This window comes from Chenopodium quinoa, unplaced genomic scaffold, assembly GCF_001683475.1.
Source record: "Chenopodium quinoa cultivar QQ74 unplaced genomic scaffold, ASM168347v1, whole genome shotgun sequence".
In the NCBI taxonomy this organism is placed as follows: domain Eukaryota; kingdom Viridiplantae; phylum Streptophyta; class Magnoliopsida; order Caryophyllales; family Amaranthaceae; genus Chenopodium; species Chenopodium quinoa.
Window position 1 is genome coordinate 1,036,406 of NW_018745684.1, and position 15,822 is coordinate 1,052,227.

General features: G+C 32.9%; 1 protein-coding gene across 1 annotated transcript; it reads right to left on the reverse strand.

Moving 5' to 3' along the window:
- Positions 1-9,713: 9,713 nt before the first annotated feature.
- LOC110718314 (polyadenylate-binding protein 2-like) lies at positions 9,714-15,564 on the reverse strand. The gene is made up of 6 exons (XM_021897158.1): positions 15,317-15,564; positions 15,034-15,136; positions 14,132-14,199; positions 10,884-11,075; positions 10,552-10,682; positions 9,714-10,063 (listed from the first exon to the last, which is right to left on the reverse strand). The coding sequence occupies exons 1-6, from the start codon at positions 15,440-15,442 to the stop codon at positions 10,015-10,017; spliced, it is 669 nt and encodes a 222-aa protein (XP_021752850.1). The 5' UTR covers positions 15,443-15,564; the 3' UTR covers positions 9,714-10,014.
- Positions 15,565-15,822: the final 258 nt, after the last annotated feature.

Below are 15,822 nucleotides of genomic sequence, written 5' to 3' on the forward strand. Positions count from 1 at the left end.
TTTCAGACAAGTATATGAAACTGTGAATTGTGTTGTGCATCTTACTCCCTCTACTGTTGTGAATTCTGTAAATTATCAAAACTGGATGAAAAAGTTTGGTTCAGCACAACATATTATTGCTGGATATTCAACGTGAGTTGCTCTATACTACAAGCTTTTGAATTACTCTTGTTAAATTATATGGTTCTTGCGTATTGAGACTGTCGTATTCTAGTATCTGCAGGAAGAATGTGGCTATATCAATTTTAAAATCTGAATGTGGGTGTGAAACGGAATGGAATTGCAGGGTTTCAAGTTTGTCATTCATTGGGAGGTGTCTGATACAGTGGTTGAGCCTTACAATGCTACTTTGTCTGTTCATAAAATGCAGTTCATAAAATGCAGATGAGTGTATGGTTCTTGATAATACTTGTTGATTTAATGAATGATTACAAAAATGTTTGCTCATTTGACAAATGAGAAACTAATCATTTGCTCATTTGACAAATGAGCAACTAAGTTTTTACTCATTTGTTAAATTAGCAACTAACTATTTGCTCATTTGCTAAATGAGCAAAAAAATCGATTGCTCATTTTCCAAATGAGCAAATGATTAGTTTCTCATTGTCAAAAATTAATATTTATTCTCTACTAATTTGTCAAAAATGAGCAAATAATTTGTCAAAATGAGCAATTAATTGTTTGTTTAGTTGTCAAATGAGCAATTAATTTTTGCTCATTTGTCAAATGAGCAAAAAAATTCAATGCTCCTTTCACAAATGAGCAACTAACTATTTGCTCATTTGACAAATGAGCAACTAAGTTTTTGCTCATTTGTTAAATTAGCAACTAAGTATTTGCTCGTTTGACAAATGAACAACTAATTATTTGCTCGTTTGACAAATGAGCAACTAATTATTTGCTCATTTGACAAATGAGCAACTAACTATTTGCTCATTTGCTAAATGAGTAAAAATTAACACAAAGCAGACACCTGATGTCCTGTAGCCTGTAGGCTTTAGTAATACATTGATTTATGATCTGAATATTAAAAAACTCAATCAACTTGATATTTTATTTTTCTTTTTTGTGTTTTTGTTTTCTGGTGTTGGATCTAAATGTGAATATTTCAGAGCTCTAAATTTGAGTATAATTGCAAGAAATCGATTGAGGCTATAATTTTGTTGCTAAAGCTGCCATCTTTCTTGGTATTTAATATTTATGGTTGAAAGTTCTCTGGCTGAAATTCAAATGGCACAATTTGAACATGTTGTAGACTCTAAAGTTTTGATCTTTCTAACTGTTATATATTGGTTGTTTTGTGTTGCAGTTACTGAGGAAGAAGTAGATCTTTTATATGACTTATTCAATAAACTCAGCAACTCTGTTGTCAAAGATGGTTTTATTAAAAAGGTATATAATATTCTTGATGATACTTAATCTATTTTATATGGTAGAAAATTAAGAGTTATTATGCATTATATTATTGCTATATCTAAGTTATTATTGTTTCTTTATTCTAATACAATTATCAATTATAATGATCAGGAGGAACTTCAACTTGCATTATTTAAGAATAGTATGAAGAGAAGCCTTTTTCTGGACAGAGTATGTGTTTCCTTTTAGTTGTTAGATGATGATGTCCCATATTTCATGCAAGAATTTCCAATCTAAGTATGTGTTCACTTGTTCTTTTTCCTTCGGTTTGCATAATACTAAAGTATTTTTTACCTTACAAGACAAGTTGAGCAGTATTTATTAAGTATAAAGTATTACTTTAGGATTCAGAAAACTGGACAACCTTGTAGCAATTCGAACTGTGGGAATATCAGTGTTTGATCTGATTCATTCACTGATTGCTAGGTGTCACGTTTCGTTTTGGCAGTCAGATTGATATGGTGGATTTTAATACTATCTAGGGCCTTGTATACGCTGACAAATTACTGATTCACTACTGTTTTTGTTATATGCACTTCCCAGTTGTTAATTTCGTTTTTTATTTTTAATTGTATTTTTTTGGGAAATTAACTATTTGCTCATTTTCTAAATGAGCAAAAAAGTGAATGCTCATTTCCCAAATGATCAAAGATATGTTTGCTTATTTTCCAAATGAGTAACTAATTATTTGCTCATTTGACAAATAAGCAAATTAATGTTTGCTCATTTCACAAATGAGCAAAGAAATGCTTGCTGATTTAATGAATGATTAAAGAAATGTTTGCTCATTCGACAAATGAGCAACAAACTATTTGCTCATTTTACAAATGAGCAACAAACTATTTGCTCATTTTACAAATGAGCATTGAATTTTTGCTCATTTTCCAAATGATTCTTGCTCTTTGTCAAATTAATGCTCATTTATGAGTGTGTTTGAATGTTTTAAATACATTAGCCTACTAGCTCAAGGGTAGAGCATTGTGCAAATGCACAAAAGATGTGGGTTCGAATCCCACGTAGGTTCATTTATGTAATGTGGAAACACAAGTTTGTATGAGAGTTTAATTGTAACAAAGTTTATTCAGTTATAAATCATTTCAAACCATTTTTTTGCTCATATAATTTAGTACGAATTTGATTTATTTTTCTAATTAATTTTGTTTATAGAGATAACCTATGTAGGAATTGAACCTACATCCTCTATGCATTTGCATAGTGCTCTACCAATTGAGCTAATAGGTTTATCATATGTTTTAAATCATTTTCTATGTTATAAATTGTTAATCAGCTCATTTGATAAATCAACAAAGAATTGTTTGCTCATTTGATAAAATGAAAAAAGAATTGTTGCTCATTTGATAAATGAGCAAAGAAATACTTGTTGATTTAATGAATGATTAAAAAAATGTTTGCTCATTTGACAAATGAGCAGCTAACTATTTGCTCATTTGACAAATGAGCAGCTAAGTTTTTTCTCATTTTTTAAATTAACAACTAAGTATTTGCTCATTTGACAAATGAGCAACTAACTATTTGCTCATTTGCTAAATGAGTAAAAAATTGACTTGGAAGCTTATTCACTTTGGCGTACCTGCTTATAAGAGAATACAGGGCAAATGTCCCTCCGACAGCCAGAAGTAGCCTATTATTTTTAGATGCAAAATAACTCATGATAAAGCACATAAGGTGAAAAGAAAGTTGGAAAATCATTCATGTACCTTCCCCATTATCATTAGCTTTAAGCACTACAAATACATATTTTGCTAAGGACACAAGGGCTATCGTATACATTATTACAGACAGTGCTACGAGAATATCAACTTCTGATGTTATAGGCACCTTGCTAAACACGTCAGTGAAGACATATAAAGGACTTGTGCCCACGTCGCCATACACCACTCCAAGAGTTTGGAATGCCAATGAAAGAGTATGCCGTGTAGATAGTTCCTGCACAATAATTGATTTGTACTCAATAACACAAACAACTCTCTTAAAGTAGTTTGCCAAAATTTCGTCCATAGGAAGCTAATACAAAGTCCCAAAGGAAAAGACTAAGAGCTCAATCTGTTATTGTATTAGCATTGGAATGCAAATAATTGTTTGCTCATATGATAAATACCAAGATTATCATCTGTTCGAATATCACCAACTAAGACATTAACCCAACTACCCCCGTCTGCCACACCAATCTGACTACCCTTAATAACAAAGGGCAGTTCATTTTCCGCATCAAAAGTATCCGAAGTATTACCTACGAACTCATTCAAAACAAACTCATTGATAAAGGAGTACCAAGTCATAAGATTTCTAACAAGCATTTTATCAAACACCTTGTATACACTATTAGGATATTCAAAACAAACTCATGGATAATAGAGTACCAAGTCACAAAATTTCTAACAAGCATTTTATCAAACACCTTGTATGCACTATCAGGATATTCATAAGTATCATAAAAATGCATCAAAATTTGAACAAGTTGATTTGAATTCATCAAAATTCGAACGAGATGATTTGAAATCATCAAAATTACAAAAATCAGAACAAGAAGATTGGGAATTCAATTGAAATTATCAAAATTAAAATTAAATTAAGAAAAATCTGAAAAGTACTAATTGAAATTATGCAGCAGTGAACAAGAGGAGAGAGAAAATTGAGCTCATTCAACTGGACATAATAACATTAACAAGCAATTTATTAGTTCTTAAATACTCAAATCAAAAATTTCTCATTGAATTTTAATGAATATAATTGAATTTTTTAACGAAAATTATCAAAAAATTTAACGAACAATTTGAAATTCTCAAACACTAAGATTAACATGCAATTGAAAAACTTTTTGTAAATTTTGATGCTAAGATTAAACTAAGATCATTGAATTTACAAAATTTACAAAACTAAAAGAATTACAAACCTCAATAATTTATGGAAATTGATACCCGTGAACAAGAAGAGGAGAGAGAAATTGTCGAGTTTAAAAAGACGCCATTGATGATAAATTCTTGAAGCTTGAGATTGGAGTTTCGTGGTGGAGAGAGAGCAGAGCAGAGATTGATGGAGTTTCGTGGTGGTGAGAGAGCAGAGCAGAAGTTTAGAAACAGTTAAGCATGGTTGTTAGAGAAGGTTTGTTAGAGAATGTTTATATCATTAATCTCAGCTGTTGGATTTATTACAATCCAATGGCTGAGATTTGTCCTCACATAAATGATATGTTCTCACATAAAGGGTGGTTCTCACCGGATCCCAACCCTATATATATATATATATATATATATATATATATATATATATATATATATATATGAGATCATGTGAGAACACATCCCTTATGTGAGAACCCCAACTTATGTGAGAATAAATCTAGACCTTTGAATTTTTTAAATTTAAGGACTGTGATTATTCCCTAAAAAATCAAAAACAAAAGAGTATTTTAAATCAACCCCCTTATTTCTCTCTTTCACCTCCAAATTTCTTTCTTTCTCTCTCTTCACCTTCACTTTCTCTCTCTTCTCACCTATTGTTCAGTATACATCATCAACTTCACGCCATTAATTTCAAAGAAATTAAGCTCAACTTCTAATCAACCATGGCGTCTTTGTACAGTGCTCATATCACCATCAACTTCGCATCATTAAAAAAACAAGATAATTAAGCTCGAATTCAGGTTTATAATTGCGTCTTCGAGCTCCAATCGGCAACGATTATGTTTTCCATCAACAACATCGCCATCAACATCATTGTTATTAACTTTGCAGCATCAATAACAAAGAAATCAAGCTCAAAATTCAGACCAATTATGTCATTTTTGAGCTCTACTCAACGATGATTATGATCGCGCGTTTCGGTGAAATTGAAAGATTTCAGCGATCAAAAATGAGTTTAATGAGTTTGTATTATGTGATGATAGTGTGGAGCAATTTTCTGAGATTCTAATATAAGTTTGTTCATTTTCATTTATGCATTTTTATTGTATGTATTTTTGCTCATTTTAATTTAGTTTGCTCATTTTAATTTCAGTTTGCTCATTTATGAAGGATATGAGCAGAACAACATGTATTAAATTAACCTTGTGAACTATCTACTTCAAAAATAGGCAGAAAATAAAGTGCATAATATAAACTAGTATACAGTTGGTCTCTTATGGTCCAACAATTGTTTACATTTTCAGATATAGTAAGTTCAAGGTTTCATATTAGTTTGAATGTTTTAGAATTGTTGCTCATTTGATAAATGAACAAAGAATAGTTGCTCATTTGATAAATGAGCAAACAAAACAAAGAAATATTGTTTGCTCATTTAATAAATGAACAAAGAATTATAAATGAATATTTGCTCATTTATCAAATGAACAAATATTATTTGCTCATTTATCAAATGAACAAATATTATTTGCTCATTTATCAAATGAACAAATAAATGTTGCTCATTTGATAAATGAGAAAAAAAAAAACAAAAAAAAATAACATAAAAAAAAAAAATTATTTTTGCTCCTTGATAAATGAACAAATAATTGTTGCTCATTTGATAAAAGAGCAAATAATTGTTTGCTCATTTGATAAATGAACAAAAAATTATTGCTCAAAATGAAGAGGAAAAAAAAATGAAAATTACATTTTTGCCATTTCTATATAAACAATCTCAACAGTTAGATCTTGAGGTATTCAATGGTTGGAATTTGTTCTTATATATAATAGGGTTCTCACATATAGACTTATTCTCACCGGATCCCTCCCTTATATATATATATATATATATATATATATATATATATATATATATATATATATATATATATATATATATATATATATATATATATATATATATATATTCGTAATTTAATCCTGAATTTAATTTTATCTTGAATTAGATGCAGGAGGTATAGGTTTCGAATGTTGGTAATTCCAAAAAAAATCGATTAATTTGTTAAATTAGCAGGTCAAATTCTGACGGAATTTCTGATGGTATTATCTATCCGAAGCAGGTTTGTTGCGACGAAAAATAATCCGTAGGACTATGGCGACGGATTTTCAGATGGAAAATTCCGTCGGAAATAATATATTTTCCGAGGGAAAATAAATTCGTCTGAAGATTGCGACGAAAAAGTGCATCTTCAGTTTCCGACGGAATTTTAATCCCTCGAAAAATACATTCCTTACGACAGAATTTTTCCATCGGAAATGTGTTTAATTACGACGGATTATGCCGTCAGAAGAGGTACATACCGATGAAATTCACTTCGTCGGAATATTGCGACAGATTCTCAATTTAAGTCAATCCATGGGCCGACAGATCCTATTCCGTCAGAGATTCCGTCGGAATAAGATTTTCTGACAAAAAATCCCTTGGAAAATGTCGAATATCCTACAAAATGTTTCGCGACAGATTATTCCGACGGAATTCCGTTGAAAAGATGATTTCCGACGGAATTTCAAATGATTCCAACGGATTTTTCTGTCGAAAAACGGTTGTTTTCTAGTAGTGGGTCACCCTAACGCAGACGATGAATCATCGTAATTTTCCTATGTTTCAGTCGTACGAGGTTCTTGCACAGCCTATTGATTATATGGGTTTGGATGATCTTCTACTATTTAAGGTTGCGTTAGAGGGTTTATGGAATCAAGTTGCCTCTAAAGTTGAACAAATTAGTTCAAGTTCTTCAATTATGTAAAACCCTAACAAGTTTGCACCCTTGTTATATGAAGACACAGATGGTGATTGATTGAAGGCATCGATTTTTGTCTACATGCCACATGCACAGGTTTTGGGTCTCTTATGGAAAACCTGTTGATATAGTAGTTGAGATCATGAGAATGATATTGAATTTAGATTTTAGATTTAACTAATCAAGTGTGCTCTGTTTATTATGTAATTTTCCTTTATTTGATTTTTTTTTTTACAAGGCTAAAAGATGTATTTTTGACCTTTTGTTTTCTCAGCTCTCACCCAAATCTCTTTTTTTGAGGGCAAGCTCTCACCCAAATCTCAAAAGACCCTTGAATCCTTTATTGTTACTAATATATTAAAAATATTTTGTACTTTGCATACTATATTCTATCACTAGATTAGTAGTATAGTACTCGTATTATGCAAGATAGAAAGGTGTGAATGTGTAATGGTGTATGGTGCATTTTTGTTCAAACTACTCTGTGTTTCTCCTAGTTTAGGTACTGTTATGCTACGCCAGTCCCACCTAACCCAAACCTTGACCGAACCCTAACCAAAACCCCACCAAACCCATACCCAGATTCACCCACCTAAAACACCCAAACCCTAACCTAAACCTTCACCCCATCAGACGCCCAACACCACCCAAAACCCAGATCCCTACCCACCACACTAACCAGGCCACCTCACCAAAACCTGTAAACACACTAACCTACCTCACCACCCACCAAAACCTGTAACCCACCTCACCAACCACCAGAACCCCAACCTAAACCAGATTCCCACCCACCACGACCCCCATCCCAACCCACCAACACCTCCACCCAAACCAAATCCATTCGAAACAACTAGCCCAATCCCACCCTAACCCTTACCTTGAACACAAACCACCCACCACCCACCACCGCCGCAATTCAACCACACATCACCATAATTTTTTTTTAAAAAATCTCAATAAACAAAATAAGAGAAAGAGAAAAGAGAACTTACCTTGAATTCCATCAAAACCCCGAAATTGGCTTGAATTTGGGTTTTAAAGGTCAAATTCGACCATGAAAACTCTAGGAATTTGACATGAAAAACCTTATTTTGTTCAAATAATTACAACCCTAGTCGATTTTTCATGCGTGAGGTGTTGCGAGTGGGGGTTGCGGGTTTAACCTTGGGCTTACGAAGAAAGGAGAGGACGAGAGAAGAGAGGAAGGAGAGGACGAGAGAAGAAGGAGAAGAGGAGAGAGAATCAGAGAAGAAGAAGAAGAAGAAGAAGAAGAAGAAGAAGAAGAAGAAAGAGGCGGAAGAGATAAGATTTGTTTAAATGGGGTATTTTTTTTAAAAAAAAAAAAATACAACATATTCCGACGGATTTTCGACGAAATTGTTGAATTCGTCGGAAATTTTCGACAGAGTATAAACCATCGGGAATTTTGAATCTTCCGACGGAAAAACATGTCCATTGGAAATAGTCCGTCGGAATTCAGCCTATTTCTAGTAGTGTAGATTGTATAGTTTTAATGGGAATAATATACATCATTAATATAATATAATGTATACTACTTTTAAATCTTTTCAACACAACTAATCAACAATAATAAAAAAATTCTCAAATTGTAGTTTTAATAATTTTTGCATTATTATTTTAACTTTCTATATGCATTGCATTTTTTTTATTCCACATAAGTTGCCTCATTTTTATATTATATCACAATTAATAATTATGGAAAAATGATTATCAATATTGTGCATTGCACGGGCACTAATTTAGTATAATACTTAAACCGACACCAGAAAATCAGGAATGACACATGTCAGTTCGTGGTGTTGTTTTTTCCTTCCAAAATCCCCCCCCCCTTTTTAGTCAATGCAACCTTCTATAATTTATACACAATATTTACCAAATCTTATAGTTGTGGTAATTAATTTTAATTCACATAATTTCCATATCTGTGATAAAATATTTTCCATATCTCATATCTTTAAAAAAACACAATACACCACATTTTATTCTTTCAAATTATAAATATATTTTATATAAGGTAATTTTATAACAATATTTTTTTTTTTAAAAAAAAAAATGGCTGATGAATCCATTAATTTATTGATTCGTAGTTGGTACAACACAAGTTATTAATAGGAATCTTTCTACTAATTGCATATTTCCCAAAACTGGTTATTGAGTTTTTCTTGTTATTCCTACCCATTGGTTGAACTACTAATACATAATTTTAAAAAACTTAGTTGGCTAATACACCATATTTATTCGTTATATTTATCATTGAATTTTTAAACACTCATATGCTCTAAGATATAATTTTAATATGCTTATGATCTAATCAATTCTTCTGTTGTATTCTATGTTTAATTTAATTTCATATGCAAAATACGAAGAATATAAATACGAAGTATGTTATAATTGTATTTGCCCATGTTATTTTTGTAAAAAAAAAATCTTTTTAAAATTAAATATGGTGAAACTACTATGCATAGCACGGGACCTAACCTAGTCAGTTCTCAAATTGTTTGACAATTAGACGGAATTATTCAACTAGCGTAGAACTTTTAAAAGATGTAAAGAACCAACAAAGATTATTTATGCATGAACCTTTCTACTGGGGAGATATGACAAACGTAAATATATCCAACAACTTGTTTGATTAAACTTTAATAGAGGGATTAGTAATGCAGTTCGTATGACACTCCAATCCAGGATCAAAATTTCCTGATTAACTGAAGGTATGTGGTAACTGAAATCAAGTTAAAGTAGGACAGGAAATACGTCTATCACAATTCACAAGTATTCAATTCGAAAGTATATCATACATCTGAAGGACTGAAGGTGCACATAAGCAACAGTAACTAAATGTTTCTTCTATTAGTAAAAACTTAGTAGTACACAATGAATCCTATCATGCAGAGCAGCAGATAGAGTTTCTTCTAGTAATACGGCATGTACCGGGTTGGTCTTCTGTATCTAGGAGCCTTCCTGCAGTATATCACAGCAAGGAATCGAACAGTAACAGTGCAGTCAATAATTTATCACAAAAATAACAGAGCAACTTGTTTACAGCAAGCATTGTAAAAAGTGATCAGTGTATGCAACATACATACATGAATAAGCTCTACTGAGTTGGAAAGTATGAACTCCATTCACAATAACAAGCCACTATTGTACAGATGATAGAACAATACTACAATGTACTACAAAGAGTACAGGTAAACAAGGAATGTATTTCAAAATTCTTATTTTTATTTAATGAATTCTATTCCTGCATATATTCATTTCCCACAAATTATCTTAATATACATATCTGAGAGATGAACTTTAGAACAACAAGCAGCTTAAAAAGCTATAGCAAAATCCTGGAACAACTATCAGCTTAAAAAGCTAAAGCTAAAAGCCCAGTTAGACTACAGCATTTTATAAGTAAAAAATAATGTGATGTACCACCCCAAAAAGAATTTGTTACATACCCATAGCCGCCGTACGGGTTAAGGAAATAAGGCGGAGGAAACGGTCTGCGGGAACGGAAGGGCATATAAGGATTAAATCGTCTTCCCCTAAATTGTTTCATGCCTGGCACATTTGTTCTCTTGGGCAACACCTGCAAATAATTAAATAGCCACATGGAAGTGATTAACAAGCTATAAATTATGATACCTCCACCCCCCACCAGCAACGCGTGACATACACAAAACACCTTTTTAAACCCCCCCCCCCTCCCTCTCTCTCTCTCTTCCCCAGCCCCCCACCAGCAACACATCAATCCAGAAATGACATACACAAAACACCTTTTTAAATATACCTTCAATTGACGACCATGTAATTCAGATTCATTTAACTGAAGCGCCTGTTGAACACCATCCTGTTCAACAAATTCCACATATGCAAAACCCTTAGGCTGACCAAACTTGTCTGTAAGAATGGTCACTCTATTCACCGTCCCGCAAGATTGGAAATGTTGCTGAACTTCTTCAGGGGTGCATGCATAATCAACCTGAGAAATATTAACACAGTCCAGATCGTTCATGCAGAGAATTAGTAAATAGAGACCATTATAAAATAAACAGATAGAAAAACAGAGCTGTGGATTTAACATGCATCAAGAAAGTTATGTGATATGGTTCATCATGGTATATTCACTGGCCTCTTGGGCAGTGACCTAGGAAATAAAGGGTAGAGAGGGGAGCCAAGGTAACCAAATTCAAGCATATTTCCAAGTAGACTAATTAAAAATTTGTCTTTAGGAGACAGATAACACAAGACAAGGTGATAAAGAAGTATTCCAAGATTCAAGAAAGAGGTTAGAACTGAGAAGCAGCCAGAGAATAAGAAATTAAAGCTTAACTAGCAACAGCTGAATTCTTCAGGGCAATAGCAATCAAAGTTCAAGGGCCATCATCAGTGGCTCAGAAATTACCCGTGTGCCTTTTAATTATAGATGTGTACCACTTTACCTACATGACCACATGCCTTCCCATTATTCTCTCCCCCTTTAAATTTTGCAGCAGAGGTAAGCTCTGCAATCATATAAACTTGATATTTACCCTTAATCAGACTCTTTACCCACAACCCGCACCATTAGAAATAGCATACATAGTTCTCACGTATGCATATAAAGTTCAAGCTCCAACATCATAAGAAGCATAACCCTCATGTAAATTACAAAGACTTTCTTCTCCAAGATAAACACTGAGATACTTCGTATATTTTTGTGAACTCTTGACTTGTGAATGAGTTTTGTATCCCCTACACTTTGATTCTTCACTTGATACACATCAACAATAATAAACCAAGCAGTAAAAACTATATAGGTTTTACCATTTGCCCCTTTCTTTTTCTTTCAACAAAAATAAAAACATGACTTTTTGTCCACATTTAGTAGGTTACAATTAGCAACCCTTGCAACAATAAAGGATAAAAACAATTGAGAACTGCATGGCCAAAGGCACATGTTTTACAGCATCCATCATCACACCTGCAAGTGACGTTTTCATTAGGGAATAACGCTCGTCACTGGGCACTTTCCCCACACCTAGCTCCAGTTGAAGTGGCGCGCCTCTGCATTTGAAAGCAGGAGTCTTGCACGAATGGCTTTGACTAGAAGAATTTATATTGGACCACCACCAGATTCATACCAGGTTACAATTAATCCAACATCAGTTCCTCCACTCTACTTGGAAATAAAAACGAAAAAAATTATTTGATCACTAAATGATTATTCAAGTAACTTTTGTAATCCCCTTCTATTCTTTTCACAATAAGATTTTCTTTTCCTTCTTTCCGGGGGACTTAAATATATTCAACTTTTTCCACTTCTTTTTTTCCTTTTTCTACTTAATTCTTCTTTGTTTTCTCTTTTTTTTCTTTTTTTTTTTTTTTTTTTTTTCTTTTTTCTTCTTTTTTACTTTCTTTTCCCTTTTTTTCATCTTTTTCCAACATTTTAAATCACAGAACAAACAAATGACTTTCAATGCCCAACATAAATCTATTTCGAAAACTATGCCAACCAAGCTCCAATACCAAGTCCAGCATTAAGACACAATCACACAAGGAACTTGGTGAAGAAGAAAAATCCTGCGATCATAGTGAGACATTTAAGTCAAACCACGACATACTCAAAGCAGAATATGATGCTGTATATGACGACAAACATTACTGTGGACAGTACATAAAGAGAAAAAAATTATGTAAGAATGTAAAATACGCATTGAGATAGCCAGCAGAACAGAGTGAGGGAAAAAATAGCTTTAAGTAGATACAAGAATCCAGAAGATACATGGTATATGAATAAAGGAGTATATTAGGGTATATGGAAGATTCATGGAATCACAATCAACAAATGCATACAGCACACAAATGATTGGCTGGAAGTATGCTATTAGAACAAAATAATTCAGGATTTGAGGAAACCTAATCCTATTTTATCTTAACTTTTAGAGAAAATGGTTCTTAAGTCCTGCAAGTAAGCTCTTGCCATTGTTTCATGAGAAAAGCTTCCCAAAGGAATTTAACTAAAGCCAGACTCATCATAAGTATAACCATCTTTATTTCTAATTACAGATACTTGATACCACTGATTAAAAGGATATAACACAGATTAACTGACACAACAAACTAAGAAACAGAGAGTAAAATTCCCCATATAACACAAGAGGAAGTCAATATCACATCCAAAGCAACAAGAGTATGCTAGAATTCAACCCTATCTACATCTTTCTCCTTTTTTTCTTCTCTCTCTTTGAGGGCAGATTGGGTAGAGTAGTGGAGGAATTACCTCAAGATTGAACAAGGGACCTCAGTTTCAATTAATATATAACATTGCAGTCAAGGAAGTTACCATGGTTTCCAAATGTTAATTCATCAAACATGGCAGCCTTGGACACAAATAGGTATAATATCCCATTAAGCTGAAAAGATACTGCTAAGGTCTCCACTAACTTCTTTCAATATAAAATTAATTGAAATTTGGCATTTCATTATCAACTTCATAACTATAAATAACATTTGACTTTTATGGTCAATAGTTGTCGAACTTAGGTACGGAGTATTTTATTTTATCACTATTTTTAACTCATTGTCAAGATCATTAAGAGACTTTAACGGAATTGTCTTTTAAGATAGACCTAATTAATATTTCAACTATAATTCAATGCATATACCAGACAAATCCTATATCATGGTTACCAAACTTTGACAAGCAAATTTAAATATAGGCCAATATTCGGAGATGGACTTTTACTGAGAAGGTCAAGTTATCGAGGATAAGAAGAAGAGAAATCAACTGCAGTGGTTAGCAGCTTTAGCTACATCCAACACCAACAACAGAGGCAGTTTGATAAAAGGGTGAAAAGGGATATGAAACATGTGTAAACAGGATCACATTGCATTGGATAAGAGTGGGAAGAGAAGGATCCACATGAGAAGGACATATTTGCTTGTGTAGCCAATCCAGTATAGTTATTATTGTTGATAAAAAGAGTGATGAGAGCAGATACACGAATTAATATAAGCCATAACGTAGAAGCTTTGCAAGGAGATACTGGTTCTTACATTGCCAACAAAAACAGACCGTGCATCCACCTCCTCCTTGTTCGCCAGTTCAGCGGCAGTAGCAGGGTCTGTAGATAAGATAACCACTGTCAGAAGAACTAATCGAAGTAAAAATTTGGAAAGTAGAAAAATACCATTAATCATAAATAAAGAGCAATCTACATTCAAAATCTTTTGATAGCAATAAAAATTACATCCTTGTGTTCTCAGCTGTTTATCACTGAAGTAATTACTTTTGAGACTGTTAACCATTAAATCAATACAATGTTATACATCTAGCAATTAAAACCCCCAAAATTTATTTGATGGCATAATGAACAAGAAAAGGAAACTTTTTAGTAGATCAAGAGGGGAAGATAAGTTCATAACTCAGCTAACCACCTAGATAGCAAATCCTACTCTTAGTAAAATTTTGAGCTAAGAAACATAAAGTTGGGCTAACGAAGGAATGACCAAGAAGAGAGTGCTATACTCGACATTATCGATTTACAGTTAAGATGTGGTATCCTTCAAGCAACTATTCCAAATTTTAAATTTTGAATAAGAATACAAGATTATATAATAAAGCTGTAAAGATGACGATATTGCATCCAACAAAGATGGGCCTTATATGCACCACACTCTAAATCCACAAGGTACATATTGCCAGACGAAATTCAGCGTATTCATTCATTTAGATTGCAGTATTGCCATTCATATTGAAGTTAAAACAAGCTGATCGTTCCAATCACAAATTAGTCAATCAAATAATGAATACTATGACTAGACTTTGGAAGAAACATATTTTTTGAAATCAACTAGATTACAAATCAATGCTATCCTCAACAAACAATCACATAATATTAACGTAAATTAAAATGTATAAAAAAAAAAAAAATTCAAATAAAGTGATAAATCCAAACCTTGAGCAGAACCCATCTCCTTCTCAACTTTAGCTTGCATCTCACGAAGAGCAGCAGCTTCCTCCTCCATCTCCTTCAATCTCTTCTTCATCTCATCAAGCTCCTGAAACACAACATCAAACACCACAACAATAAGATTATACCAATCGATTTCCAATTCTAGGGTTTCCGAAAACACTCAATAATCCAAAAACAAATTAATCAACAGAAATCACCAGAAATCATGAATAAGAACAAATTACAGAGAAAATTGAAAAAATCAAGAAGTAAAAGAAAAGAAAACCTTGACGGCGGCGTCATCGTCGCCGGTGGACATGTCGACGTCGGCGTTCGCAGCATCCAAATCTCCCTCCAAATCACCTTCGACAGGAATGTCTCCTCCGTAGACCTCATGCTCTTCTTCATCCATGGCTTTCTCTCTCAAGCTTTTACTTTCTCTCTCCTGTGCTCGTGAAATTGTCGCTGACGTTTGGAAGAGAAGTTGATGGATTTATCTGCCTCACAAGATTACAACAAGTGTTTTAAAGAATTTGTAACAGACTATTTCAGTGGGAATCATGGGCTTGATACTTTCAAGTTTCAATGGGCTATTTGACTTAGGGGGTTGTTTTGACAAAACATGACCCGGAATTTCTATCTTAAACTCGGGTGTAAAAGTACGTTATATGAGTTAGGATGTTGTTCTTTCATGTGCTCATAAATATGACTTATTCTTTAAATTTTGACAATTTTTGTATTTAAACTTGATTTATTTATATCAAAACAAGATGATTGTGTTCCAATTTATTA